General features: G+C 32.5%; 1 protein-coding gene and 1 pseudogene across 6 annotated transcripts in view; one reads left to right on the top strand and one right to left on the bottom strand.

Annotated features, from left to right (window-relative positions):
* Window positions 1–12,980, top strand: part of GSTCD (glutathione S-transferase C-terminal domain containing) — a 114,410-nt gene that overhangs the window by 82,467 nt on the left and 18,963 nt on the right. For all 6 annotated transcript variants that reach the window (XM_016134594.2, XM_016134598.2, XM_016134596.2 and 3 more), the window contains 3 exons: window positions 4,871–4,986; window positions 5,146–5,190; window positions 7,786–7,914. In XM_016134594.2, the coding sequence (XP_015990080.2) occupies window positions 4,871–4,986; window positions 5,146–5,190; window positions 7,786–7,914 (290 nt within the window). The remainder of the gene's footprint in view (window positions 1–4,870; window positions 4,987–5,145; window positions 5,191–7,785; window positions 7,915–12,980) is intronic.
* LOC118609168 lies at window positions 7,500–7,618 on the bottom strand (annotated as a pseudogene).

Here is a 12,980-nt window from a genome sequence, read left to right as displayed (position 1 = left end):
ATCATATAGGAAAGAAGACTGAACCTAAAGTTAGAAATCCTTGATTAGAGTCCAGCTTCGCCACTTACCAGCTATGTGTGTCTTTGAGCAAGTGCTAAGTTTGAGCAACCTCCTTAGTGTTCAGTGTCCTCATTTGTAAAATAAGGAAGGTGTCACACTCTCACAGTCTGACAGAGTTCTGAGGTTAGATGCTATGTCAAATATGCAACTGCTGAATAAATTACAAAGCATGATATAAACAGGAAGTATTATCAATCATTTTAGAAGCTTTGATGAAAGATATATGGATTTTTGTAAGTTATGGTTGTTAAATTTTTGTTATAAATATGTTGTAGAGTCAATAAGATATGTTTAATAAGATATATTTAATATCCTATCTGGTTAATAAGTATGCTTTCTAAACTCAAATATAATGTTTTATACCAATTAAACAAGATATATACTTGCATTAAGGACAGAAACTAAGTGTTAGATGTCTTTGTGTCTCTAACACCGTCTACAATAGTTCTGTGTAGCTCAAGTTGGTTGGTTGATTTCTTTGTTGAAATAATTGATTGAGAAAGATATTTGTGAAGTCATTATTCCTCAGTTTACAGGAGAATAAATCGGCCTTGTTTAACATTTTGAATTTCTAGTTAACGATTACTAAGTGTTCCAATAGTATATATAAAAAAACTGTCCAGGTGAAAACACCAACACACTGTTTGGTGCACCATTGTTGATTTCATAGACTGCGCTGTAGGATGTGTGAATGGGCTGGCCGTGGGGGAAATAGGAAAAGGGGGTCATATTATTAAAATTCACTGTTGCAAGAATATTGTCACTGTGAGGTCTGCATGGTTAAGAGGATTCGTGATGTGAGCCTGCAATTGGCTTTACAAAAAGTAAATCAAAAGAACTATTGTAAATGTTTAGTGTTTCCAACAACTCATCTCCAAAGTTTAAAACTTTGCCTAACCAAAAGTATAAACTTTATGTTGCTACTTAGTTTCGTCTTCTCAGGAATTTCCTGAGGAATTTTGTTCCTGCCTTTCTAGCTTTCAATATAGATTTTAAATGGCGGCTTTCTTATTTCCTCACAAAAGTTCCTGGAAACTTTTCCATTCCCTCCTAAAACACTTTTTCATAGTTTACTTCTTTTACTATTTCAACAAATACAGGCATAGCATTGATATCGAACTTGTTTCATACTTGGTATCTGCAAAAATACCAATAGCATACTGCCTTGGAATACAGTTTTAAGTCATAATTGCAGAGAAATTTGTCATTAAACTTTTATTGAACACCTGTTATGTGCCTATCAGTTTCCTAATACTTTTTCCATTTAATTGGACCCAAATTTACATGGTTCCAGAAAAAAATAATCTCTGTTTCAGGGAGACAGAAGGAATTTTAGCTAATTTTTTTTTGGTAAAATTGATTGTGCCTCGGTATCATTTTATAGTTTCTAATTTTTTATTGAGATATAATTGGCATACGTTAGTTTAAGATATACCTGATTCAATATTTGTATATATTATAAAATGATCACCACAATAAGTCTCATTAACATGTCACCGTACATAGTTATAGAATTTTTAAAATTGTTATGAGAACTTTTAAGATCTACTTTCTTAGCAACTATCACATATACAATACAGTATTATTACATCCTCATGATTTACTTATTTTATAACTGGAAGTTTATACCTTTTGACTTCCTTCATTCATTTTTCCCACCTCTCATCTCTGGCAATCACCGATCTATTCACTTAGATTCCAAATATAAGTGAGATCATATGGTATTTGTCTTTGTCTGATGTTCAGAAAAGCTGGAACATAGGGGATATTTATACACACACACACATATAAACACATACATACATATATATGTACATATACATCTATACGAACATAGCAGAAGGTGAGGCTGGCAAACTAACAGGGCCCAGAGTATAAGAGGTTTGGTGTGTGCGTGTGTGTGTGTGTGTGTGTGTGTGTGTGTGTGTGGCTTGTTCCCCCCCCCCCAAGAAGTCATAAGTTTTTTCTTAAGGCAGAAGGGAGCCTTTCGTAAACAGGTCTAATGTGAGTGTGTCCAAGAACCAAACCTTTCCTTTTCTCAGTAAATTATAACATTCCTGGTACTTTGGTACTTCAGACTAAGAAACAAAAAATGGAAAGCTGCCTGATCTCAAGCATAGTTTACTTGAATGCGCAGGTGTTCTGGCTTGCACATGTGCTCGTTTTCTACCCATGATTTTATTCGTCTGCTTGTTTTGTTTTGCCTTTTTCGATGTTTTGTACTGATTAAAAATGCTGGTGTTCTAATATAGCTCTTCCTTAGCTTAAAAATCGTCTCCTTTATTCTTGTACTTTCTTTTTGATCAATGCAAATGCCACTGAGGCTGTCTAAACCATCAGGTTCCTCTTAACTTGAATCAGACAAGAAGTCTTCAATGTGGGAGAATTACATCACAGAACAAAAGTGGTCACTTGTATTACAACATTTAATTCTTGGGTTTTATTTCCATGATGACACCTAAAGAATCATTATTTTTAGTCAACCTAAAAATAGGTATAATTTTATGCTTGTAAATGATGTCTAAGGCACAAGAATATTGGATATAAATCAAAAGCAGAATTTGATTTTTAGATTAATATTGTACCTCAAAATGCCACTTTCTTACCTTGTTCAATGTACTTGAAATCTTGTTCATGTTTCTAGGAGCTTCATAATATTTATAAAACTGGAATGGGGAGGAAGAATGCTTTATTACAGGTAGTTTTTCCATAAAGCATCTGGGCATCATTTTTAGCTCAATCTGTGAATAGTATGTACAGCTTCATAGTCTCTATTTAAACACAACCCTAAACAGTACTCTCTGCCTTCAACTTTCATTTCAGTATGAATTCTTTCTATGCAAATATGCAGTCTTAGCAAGAAAAATATCTTCATCGGCATTTACTCTTGAAACAGAAGAGAAATATGGTAGAGATCTTGCTATTAGAAATTCCATTAAACACATTTTCTTTTCTTATTTCCTTAATTCCTTTTGGCTTATTTTATGAAAATCCTTTGGCTAAGAATTGTTAGGAAATGTACAAACAGAACAAAGACAAAAATGCTTGTGCTCATTCCTTGCCGCTTGGTGGCTCCATTTAACAGCAGCATTTGTGACTCTAGCTCTCCCAAGGGGCTCATAGTACGTTTGCTTTTTTGCCCCTGACCCCTACCTCTTCTTCATCTCCTTCCTAGTTCTTATTCTTCATTCTCCAAATCATACCTTCATTGCCATAAAAAATAAGGTAGATTTATGAATGAATGTACAGAGGGATGGATAAATGGATACAAGTATGTTAAACCAAGTATAGTAAGTTGTTAATGGTAGAATCTAGGTGGAGTGTATAAAGACATTCATTTAAGAACCTTTCACTATTTCTATGTATTTGAAAATTATTATAATAAAATCTCTTATGAGCGGTTATCCATGAAGGGTAGGATGACAGAAGTTTTTAATTAATTCTTTACATTTTTTACAATTATTAGAGAGAAGCGAAAATAATTGATTTTTAGAGCTACATAAAATTGTCTTTGTAATGGAGTCAGCAGACTATTATTTAAATACTCTTCATGTTTTAAATTCACATTAGATCATGCTAAATAATTAAGAATTCGCACAACAATTCAGCTCTCTGATGATAACCACATCATCACAAAAGGAAATTAGTTAAACAAATACGGAAAGACTTATTATATTTTATACGCTGTCTAGAAAATTATGAATTTATGAATATGACTAGAAGAATATATATACAAAGATATTACCTCTGAATTATGAGATTATGAATCTTTTTCTCATACAGATCTGTTTTTATCCAAATTTTTCATTTTTTTCCTAAAATAAAAGCTTCCCATTGTTTTTATTTTAGTAACATAAGAAAAAAGGAAAACAAAAAAGAGAAGAAAAGAAAAAAAAAAAAGCCATGCTGTTTTTATGTGAAAATGAACAGAGAAATCTTGGTATCTATAAAAAATACTGGTTCAAGCCAAAAAGATTATTTGAGTGTTTTATCTGTATCATGGAAATCTGCTTTTTTACATTTTCTTAATCTTACTTTATAAAAAGTACAGTTGAAATATGTAAAAACAAATAATTTCATTTATTCTTCACACGATATGTTCATGAACTTCACTAGTGGCTTTTGAAAGGAAAGTTCATATGTTTTCATGCTTCTAGGTCCAAGGCATTTCATACTTGGAAATACCCTATCTTTAATCTGTAATTGCATTAAATTTCTGTGTCTGACTCATAAGGAAAGGAAGCTTCAAAGCAGAAATGTGGAAATTCAATTTCTCTCTAAATATAATAACCGTTGATATATTTCAGACAATGTGACATCTGTGTTCCAAGTGCCCTAAGCAGGAGAATTAAGAGCTCAAGGTTGTGCCAGTTAAAAAATAAAAATGTTTTTATTTATTATAGATCTCTTTTCTCAAAGAGATTTAATTAATCCGCTGAAATTAGGTAATTTTTTATAATAGGTATCAGAGGAATAGAGGGAAGAGACTATTACTGTTTTTATTCATCTGATAAACATTTATCGAACAATTACTTTGTTTATGACTCCGAACTTAATATTTCACTTACTGTCCAATCTCTTTAGAAGAGTTGGTTCATAGATTTTCTGTCAATGGCTGTTGAAAGAAAAGTCAGGTAAGATTAAAAGTAAAAACAAGCAATAACAGAGTTTATCTCTGGATTCTAGTTCTCTAGTCTTCTCATAGTGAATTATATGGAATTTCTAATTCATGCTGGTAGTCTATTGTAGGAGTGCCTTCTCAGTCCCACACAATATGCATTTCATTTTCTTCATTTCTTATCTTTCCCAGGTAAAATGCCCTATGATCGAGCTTTGAGGAAGCAGCAACAGTTAAACAACCTTGTGTATGTGGTGACAAATCGGGCCAAACCTGGTGACCGAATTGTGGATTTCTGCAGTGGTGGGGTATTACATCTCTCCTTGTATTCTGTTTAGCCTTTCCCAGACTATGTGATTTTACTATATTACATTCAAGGTCATGCTTTTATTTGGCAAGATTGTTATCTCAGAATGAGCAAAAGCCTTAGGAACCAATGTTAAAATTTCTTTTTCTTCTCCTTTTAGGGCCATGTTGGGATTGTGCTTGCTCACATGCTGCCTTCATGCCAGGTAAAGTCTGAATAATGGGTAAAAGGAAGCATCAGAAAACTGTATAATTCAGTTATCTGGGTCCGGCTTTTCCCTGCTCTTTAAGTTTGTAATCATTCACTCAGGTCAAATATGTGGCACAGGCCGTTACATTCCTTCAATGGAAGGAAGGAAGGAAGGAAGGAAGGAAGGAAGGAAGGAAGGAGGGGAAGGAAGGAAGGAAGGAGGGGAAGGAAGGAAGGAAGGAAGGAAGGAAGGAAAGAAGAAGGAAAGCCGAAAGAAGCTTAGAGAGAGGGAGGTCGGAAGAAGGGGGAGAAGGAAGACTGACGGAAGAATCCTTCGATCGACGGACCGCCTCCTCCTCCTCCTCCCTGCAAATCCTCGCTTCTCTCTTTCTTTTTCTTTTCTTTTCCTTTTTTTCTTTTCTTTTCTTTTATTGATTTTCTTTTCTTTTCTTTCTAGTTTTCTTTTTCTTTTCTTTGTATTTTCTTTTCTTTTCTTTTCTTTTCGTTTTGATACGTCTCGTTCTGCCGCTGCTCTTCTCTTCTCTTCTCTTCTCTTTTCTTTTCTTTTCTTCTCTTTTCTTTTTCGTTTTTTTATCCAAACTAAGATTCAGCATCTTAAGGGAAAAAGATGTGTTATAGGATCGCAATAGTTTTCAATTTTTGTAAAAGGGTTATATTTTAAAATAATTTTAAAAATGAAATATCTCATGAAATAAAATAATGATAAAACTAGTTTACTAGTCAACATAATTTTATCCTGGAAATACTAACTTTTGAAACTTGTTGACCATATTATTTTGGTATCTTGATTTTTATCCATTATATCAAAATTGTAACAACAAATAAAAAAAATTTTAAAGGAAAAGAATAAATAGAATAAATCCCAATCTACCAACCACACTGATCCATCAAATGATTTTCTCTCCATGTTCTCATTAAGTTACTGTCCATGAGGATGCTTGTTGTTGCAAATTCTAACAATGCAAATGCAATTTATTGCCTGTTTTTACTTAATTTTCTATTATAAATGTTTTTCCCTATTGCAAATAGTTTTAAATATTTTCATTAAAATATCACTAAAATGTGAGTACATAATATGTTTTTAAGGAAATGTACCATAATTTATGCAGTTGTTATCACTATTTAGTAGAAGTTTGTACTATTTTTAGTCTTCTGCTATATTAAATAATTTCTTCACAGTGACCATCTTTTAACATGAAAGTCTAGAATTTTATGTCAGTTCTTCAAAAAATACATTTGAACTGGGGCAAATTTTTTGCATGTGAGTGCTCTGGATAGTGTAAAATAATTACAGTGATTACTTCACTCCCAGAAGAAAAAATGTGGAAGAACTCTTAGACTAGTGAGAATGGCATGTAACAGAATGATGGCCATTAGTGGAACCATATTCTTCTTTTTGTTTGTTTGTTTTTTGTTTTTGTTTTTTTTCCTTAGAAAATAGAGAGCAAAATAAATAAGGACTCGGGAGAAACAGGCAGGTATCTGTCTTATTATTGAGGAAAGCAGTGATTTCATGGTTGGAGTAAGAGGAGGAAAACTCATAGAGGAGAATCCTAGAGAAACAGGGTCAGGTATATGGTATCTTTATTCCCCATCCCAACCATTTTATTGGAAACGGAGATGTTAAAGCTGGAAAAGGGAAGTCTTGGCTAGAATAAAAGCTGGAAAGCCTTGGACGCCAAGTGTCCTCTGACAGGTTTTTTATACAGAGAGATCCAGGATTTTTTTCATAAAGACCTAATTCTGCCTACTTTTGTCCATCCAAACCAATGATGCTCTGCTACCTTCCTTGGCCTGGATTACTGGGAGAGACTGCTAACTGGTTGCACTGCCTTCCGCCTCGCCGCCACCAAACTGTACTATACATCGCAGCAACTGAAGCTGCTTTTATCACCCATGATCTGGCTCCTGCTACCTCTCCAGCCTTATTTCCACCCTCCACACACTGTCTCCCTCCCATCCCCTCCATCACCGTCACATAACGTGATCCAGCTATGCCAATTTTCTCAGTTCACACCATCTTCCTCACCTCGGGCCTTCATACGTGCTTTTCTTTCTGCCTGAAACATTCCTTCATCCCCCCAGCTAATTTCCATTCATTGGTCAGGACTCAGTTAATATGCTACTTTTCCATATTAAATGACTGACACCTTCCTTAGACATCAAGTCTGAGTGCTCTGATAACACATTATATGTCTTTCATTAAGCACTTATCACTGTATTATAATTGCCTATTTCACTTATAACACTACAACTGTGAGCTTCAAGGGTTTAAGGATCTCGTTTATTTATTTATTTTTCTAACACCTACAGCACCTGGTATTCCAAGGTGGGCTCCCATCCAAGTACTAACCAAGCCCAACCCTGCTTAGCTTCCGAGATCAGATGAGATCAGGTACATTCAGGGTAGCCTGGCCGTAGACTAAGGACCTTGTTCATTTTTGTACCACATTATCTGGCATACTTCCTGGCACAGGGTAGGGTTCAATATAATTTGTTCTACGTTATTAAAGCTATGTAACAGCAATAATACTTTGTCCGAAGGTCTGAATTGTTACTGAGTATATTTTGTTTCCTGGGTGAAATCTAGGTTACATTAATAGAAAACAAGGAATTATCATTAATTCGTGCTAAGAAGAGAAGTGACGAACTAGGCCTAAGCAACATTTGGTTCATTCAAGCAAATATGGAATATTTTACAGGGATGTTTAACATTGGGGTAAGTAATCAAGTAATTTTAATTTCTTTAATTAAACAAATAAGGAAAAATATATACCTTAGAGTAAATAAAGGTGATTCTTTTATATTCTTTGTTAAAGAAATTTGTAACTTTCATTTTCTATTATTGATACAGTTTAACATACTAACGAATATTACTTCATTTTTAGCACTTTGTCATGACATGATAGAAATAAAATTTATTCCTCAACCAAACAAGAACTTTATTTTCTTCACTGCAGAATCCCCAGTGCTTTAAACACGTAGCAAGCGCTTAAAAAGTAGTTATTAATTAAATGAATGAATTCTAATGGAGATGGCTTCCCCTAATTTATTCTACATTTTTAGGAGATAATGAAAGAAAAGAAAAACAAAGAAGATAATTGAAAAACATAGCTCGTTAGTAACCTAAATACTAGAGTTGCCTTTAGTTAATATTTACTTTAGCTAGGATTTGATATCTACGTGTCTTTTTAGTTTCCAAGAGACAGAGAGTATATTAGGCATCTTTCTAAAATTTTAAGATCAAATTATATTATTTAATATTACTAAAAAGACCTAAGATACGTGTCAGCTCATTTAAACCCCAAATTGTATGCTCTAGTGGAATTTGAGTTTAAGATGCTAGTGTTGCTTCTGTCCCTTGTATTTTTAAATATTTTTTTTCTGATATTTATAGGACTATATGTTCAATAGAGAAAAATACATAATAATATGAAGAATCACCAGTATTTCTATTACTGAGAGATACTGTCAAAAACTTCTGCTCTTTAGATACTTATACACACATGCAAATGCATCGGTACACATGTTAACATCATTGAGATTATACTACATTGATCCTATTTAACTGAACATTGTCATGAATCTTTTTCCTACTAATTAATCATGTTTCTTTTTTTTTCTTGTTATAATGTAAATAATACTATAATAGATATCTTATGCATTGTTTAAGACATTTAAGTCTTTTGATTTATTTGGAAAAATCACTTTCCAGGAAGGTTGTGCTAATTTGCATTTCCAACTGTGTATGTTCGTATAACATACACAATGGGCTTGTCTAGATGGAACTCTTGTCCAATTTCAGAAACTCATATCTTTTTTAGTATCTCCGATTTTTTCCAATGAAATTCATCTCTTAAATAACAACTACTGAAAATTTGTGAGGTTCGTTGTTATTTTTGTAGCCTAAAAAGTATACAGTTTGCTTCCTTTGTAGACATGATCTAGATTGGTTCTCTCAAACCAAGCCTATACAAAGAGAGATAAACTTTAAGAAAACTGTTAATAAGGAAATTCAGAAAAATGTAGACGTCCAATACGGTAAATTCAAATTAAATATATATTTATGTGCAGCTTAAATTTTACATAAACGTTAGGTAAATGTGAAAGCTTCTCCCATGAAACAAGCCATTAGCACAGTGCCCATTTTACCAGTACACCAGGCAGAATGTTTAAAGTAGCAAGATATTGCCACCCATTTACACACCTCTCAAATCACAAAATTCCCAGTCTGTCAGCCATACACCTCTTTACCCTTTTGTGGCTTCTAGTTGCTAAATCATTGTGATATATTCTTATACCTTCCAAGGTTATAATTCACTAAAACCAAATGAAAATGTATATGTCTTTCTCGAAGTAATATTTTCTCTACATTTTATAGCAATATATCCATAATGTTTTGTTTTTCGCTTTCATAATTACCTTTAAGAAGATATATAGGAAATGAATTAAAGTGACTTGGAGGATGAAACCAAAATTAGATTTATGATCAAGAAAATAATTTGCCTAGGCAGATAACTGAGATATTGTCACTAGATAAATCAAACTAAATGCATCAACGGTTCTAACTCCTGTATTAAATAGATTCTAGTGAAATAGTGTAGCTAGAGAGGAAATCAAAATAACCAGGTATGGGAAATGCATTAAAACTACATTAATTCATGATTTTGTGATATTTTAAATAAGGGTTTAGTTGGCATTTATCTTTATTTAGAAAATGTCTTCTTTTACTGTTCTTTTTTTAGGTATAAAAATTAATGATATAAACAAGATTTTGAGGAGATAATTTTAAAGTCTTAGAACCAAGTATCTTTAGGAATTTTAAACAAATAACATATATAAGATATAAAATACTAATTACTAGTCCTTTCTCCGTTAAGACAGCCTGTATCAGGTACCTACTGTACCTGCCTCATATAACCAGAATCAGTGAGGTAATAACTATGCTTGTTCCAAAGTTTCTAATTTATGTTGTGGTTATTTGAGAAATATATTTATTTAGAAATGCAAATGCCTAATTAACATATAAAATATTCAAAGTTTCTAGTAACCAAATATATTTTAACTTGAACAATGATATTCCATTTTTGCTTTTAAAACTTGCAAAGATGTTTGAAATACTATTACTCATTGACTGGAAGCCCAGTCAGATGGACCTAATCATACAGGAACCTTGAAAATTTTTATTTACATGATATTTGCAATGATTTGCTAATGACAGGAAAAATTAGTTATAATGGTAAATTAAAAAATTATGTAAACATAATGGATGAGAGTACATATTTTAACATTGAGCAACCTTGTGCTAAAGTCTCAGCTTGGCCATTTATTAGCTCATATAGCCTTGGGCAACTTATTTAAACCTACTAATTCTCGGTTTTTCTATCTATTAAATGGGTATAAAATATGTAGGCTCATAGGATGTTGATACAATGTGTGTGAAGCACTTAGCAGGTTTCCTGGCACTTGGGAAGTATTCAGTGAGATGGACCTTTTCTTACTTTGTGCAGTGTAATCTCAATTATGTAAAACTGCATCAAAACAGAATGGGAAGCAATTATGCTACTCTTTATTTTTTTAAAGGTGACTAGCTCTATATACAATGTAATAATATTTTTCTTATTATTGCAGTATTCTCAAAATATCCAAAATTTAACATGTAATTCTTTTTATTTATAATAATATAAGCAATAGAGAATAAGTAAATATATGTTTTAATTTTATAGATAGATAAATAGCTTATTTAGCCAAGAAAGGCTAATAAGATCCTAAGGATTCTGAACATAGACATGTATGTTATATATAAATATAATACATACGATTTCTTTCAGAACAAGTATTAAATTATTATAAAAATACCTTTTGATTGACTTATTCTGATTGTGATTATAATGACTGTTAATATAAGTCTTTCCAAAAGTAAGAAACATTCAAGAAGTTTTTTGCTTTCAGTTTTAATATAAGCAGCTCTATGACCCTGAATTGAGTGTGTGTTATGGATTGAATGTTTGTGTCCCTCCCTTTCCCCAAAATTTGAAGGGGAATTCTTAACCTGTGATGTGATGGTATTATGGAGTGGGCCATTGGGAGGTAATTAGGCCATGAAGGTGGAGTTTTTTCGGTTTTTGTTTTTTAATGGAATTAGTGCCCTCATAAGAAGAGAAAAGAGAGCTTACTTCACCATGTAATGTTATAGAGGGCCATCTGCACCAGACCTCAGACCTGCCAGCATCTCAATCTTAGACTTCACAGTCTCTAGAACTATGAGAAATAAATGTTTGCTGTTTGAGCCACGCAGTCTATGGTAATTTTTGGTAACAGCCCAAACTAAGACAGTTTGTATTGATTAACATACCCTTAAAGAGCAACTTATAAAATACTGCTTTATAAAACAAAAGATAAAAAAGTTATAATGGCCATCTCCATAGGTGCATAAAAAGCATTTGATAAAATTCAACACTCATTTATCTACTCTCAAAAAAGTAGATATTGATAGAACATACCTCAACATAATAAACACCATATATGACACACTCATAGCAAACATCATATTCAATGGTAAAAGGCCGAAGTCTTTTTTTCTATAAGTAGGAAGAAGGCAAGGATGCCCACCCTTGCTGCTTTTAATCAGCATAGTATTGAGAGTCCTAGCCTCAGAAGTCAGACAAGAAAAAGAAATAAAAGGCATCTAAATTCTGAAAGAAGACATAAAACTGTCACTATATGAAGATGATATAATACTATATACAGAAAATTCTAAACTCCACCAAAAAAACTATTTGAATTGGTGAATTCAGTAGTTTCAGGATATGAAATTAATACACAAAAATTTGTTGGATTTCTGTACACTAATAACAAACTGTCAGAAAGATAAATTAAGAAAAGTCTAATTTACAATTGCATCAAAAAGAATAAAATACTCAGGAATAAATTTAACCAAAGGTGTGAAGAAAGAAAAATATACTCAGAAAACTATGTCTATTGATGAAAGAAATTGAAGCCAACACATATAAATGGAAAGATACACCATGCTCATGGATAGGAAGAATTAACATCATAAAAATGTCCATACTACCCAAAGTAATCTATGGATTTAATGCAATTTCTATCAATACACCAATGACATTTTTTAAATAAAACTTGAACAAACAATCCTACAATTTATATGGAACCACAAAAGATCCCCAATAGCCAAAGATAATTTGAGAAAGAAGAACAAGGCTGGAGGTGTCATGCTTTCTGATTTCAAAATATACTACAAAATGATAGTAATCAAGACAGTATGATACTGGCACGAAAATAGATACACAGATCAATGGAACAGCCTAGAGAGACCAAAAATAAACCTATGCTTTCATGGTCAATTAATCCATGATGAAAGAGTCAAGAATATAAAATGAGGAAAAGGCCATCTCTTATAAATGGTGTTAGAAAAACTGGAAAGCTACATGCAAAAGAATGAAACGATCACTTTCTTCTACCATATACAAAAATAAACTCAAAATGGATTAAAAACTTACATGTAAGACCTGAAATTGTAAAACTCTTAGAAGAAAACATAGGGCAGTAAACTCTTTGGTCTTAGTAATTTTTCGAATTTGTCTTCTTAGGCAAGGTAAACAAAAGAAAAACATGTGGGACTATGACAAACTAAAAAGCTTTTATGCAATGAAGGAAACTATCAACAAAACAGAAAAGCAATCTACTGAATGGGAGAAGATATTTGCAATATATATATTGGATAAGAGGTTACTATCTAAAATATATAAAGAGCTCATACAACTC

Source organism: Rousettus aegyptiacus, unplaced genomic scaffold, assembly GCF_014176215.1.
Source record: "Rousettus aegyptiacus isolate mRouAeg1 unplaced genomic scaffold, mRouAeg1.p scaffold_m13_p_10, whole genome shotgun sequence".
Lineage (NCBI taxonomy): Eukaryota > Metazoa > Chordata > Mammalia > Chiroptera > Pteropodidae > Rousettus > Rousettus aegyptiacus.
This window is presented reverse-complemented; position numbering and strand designations above follow the sequence as displayed.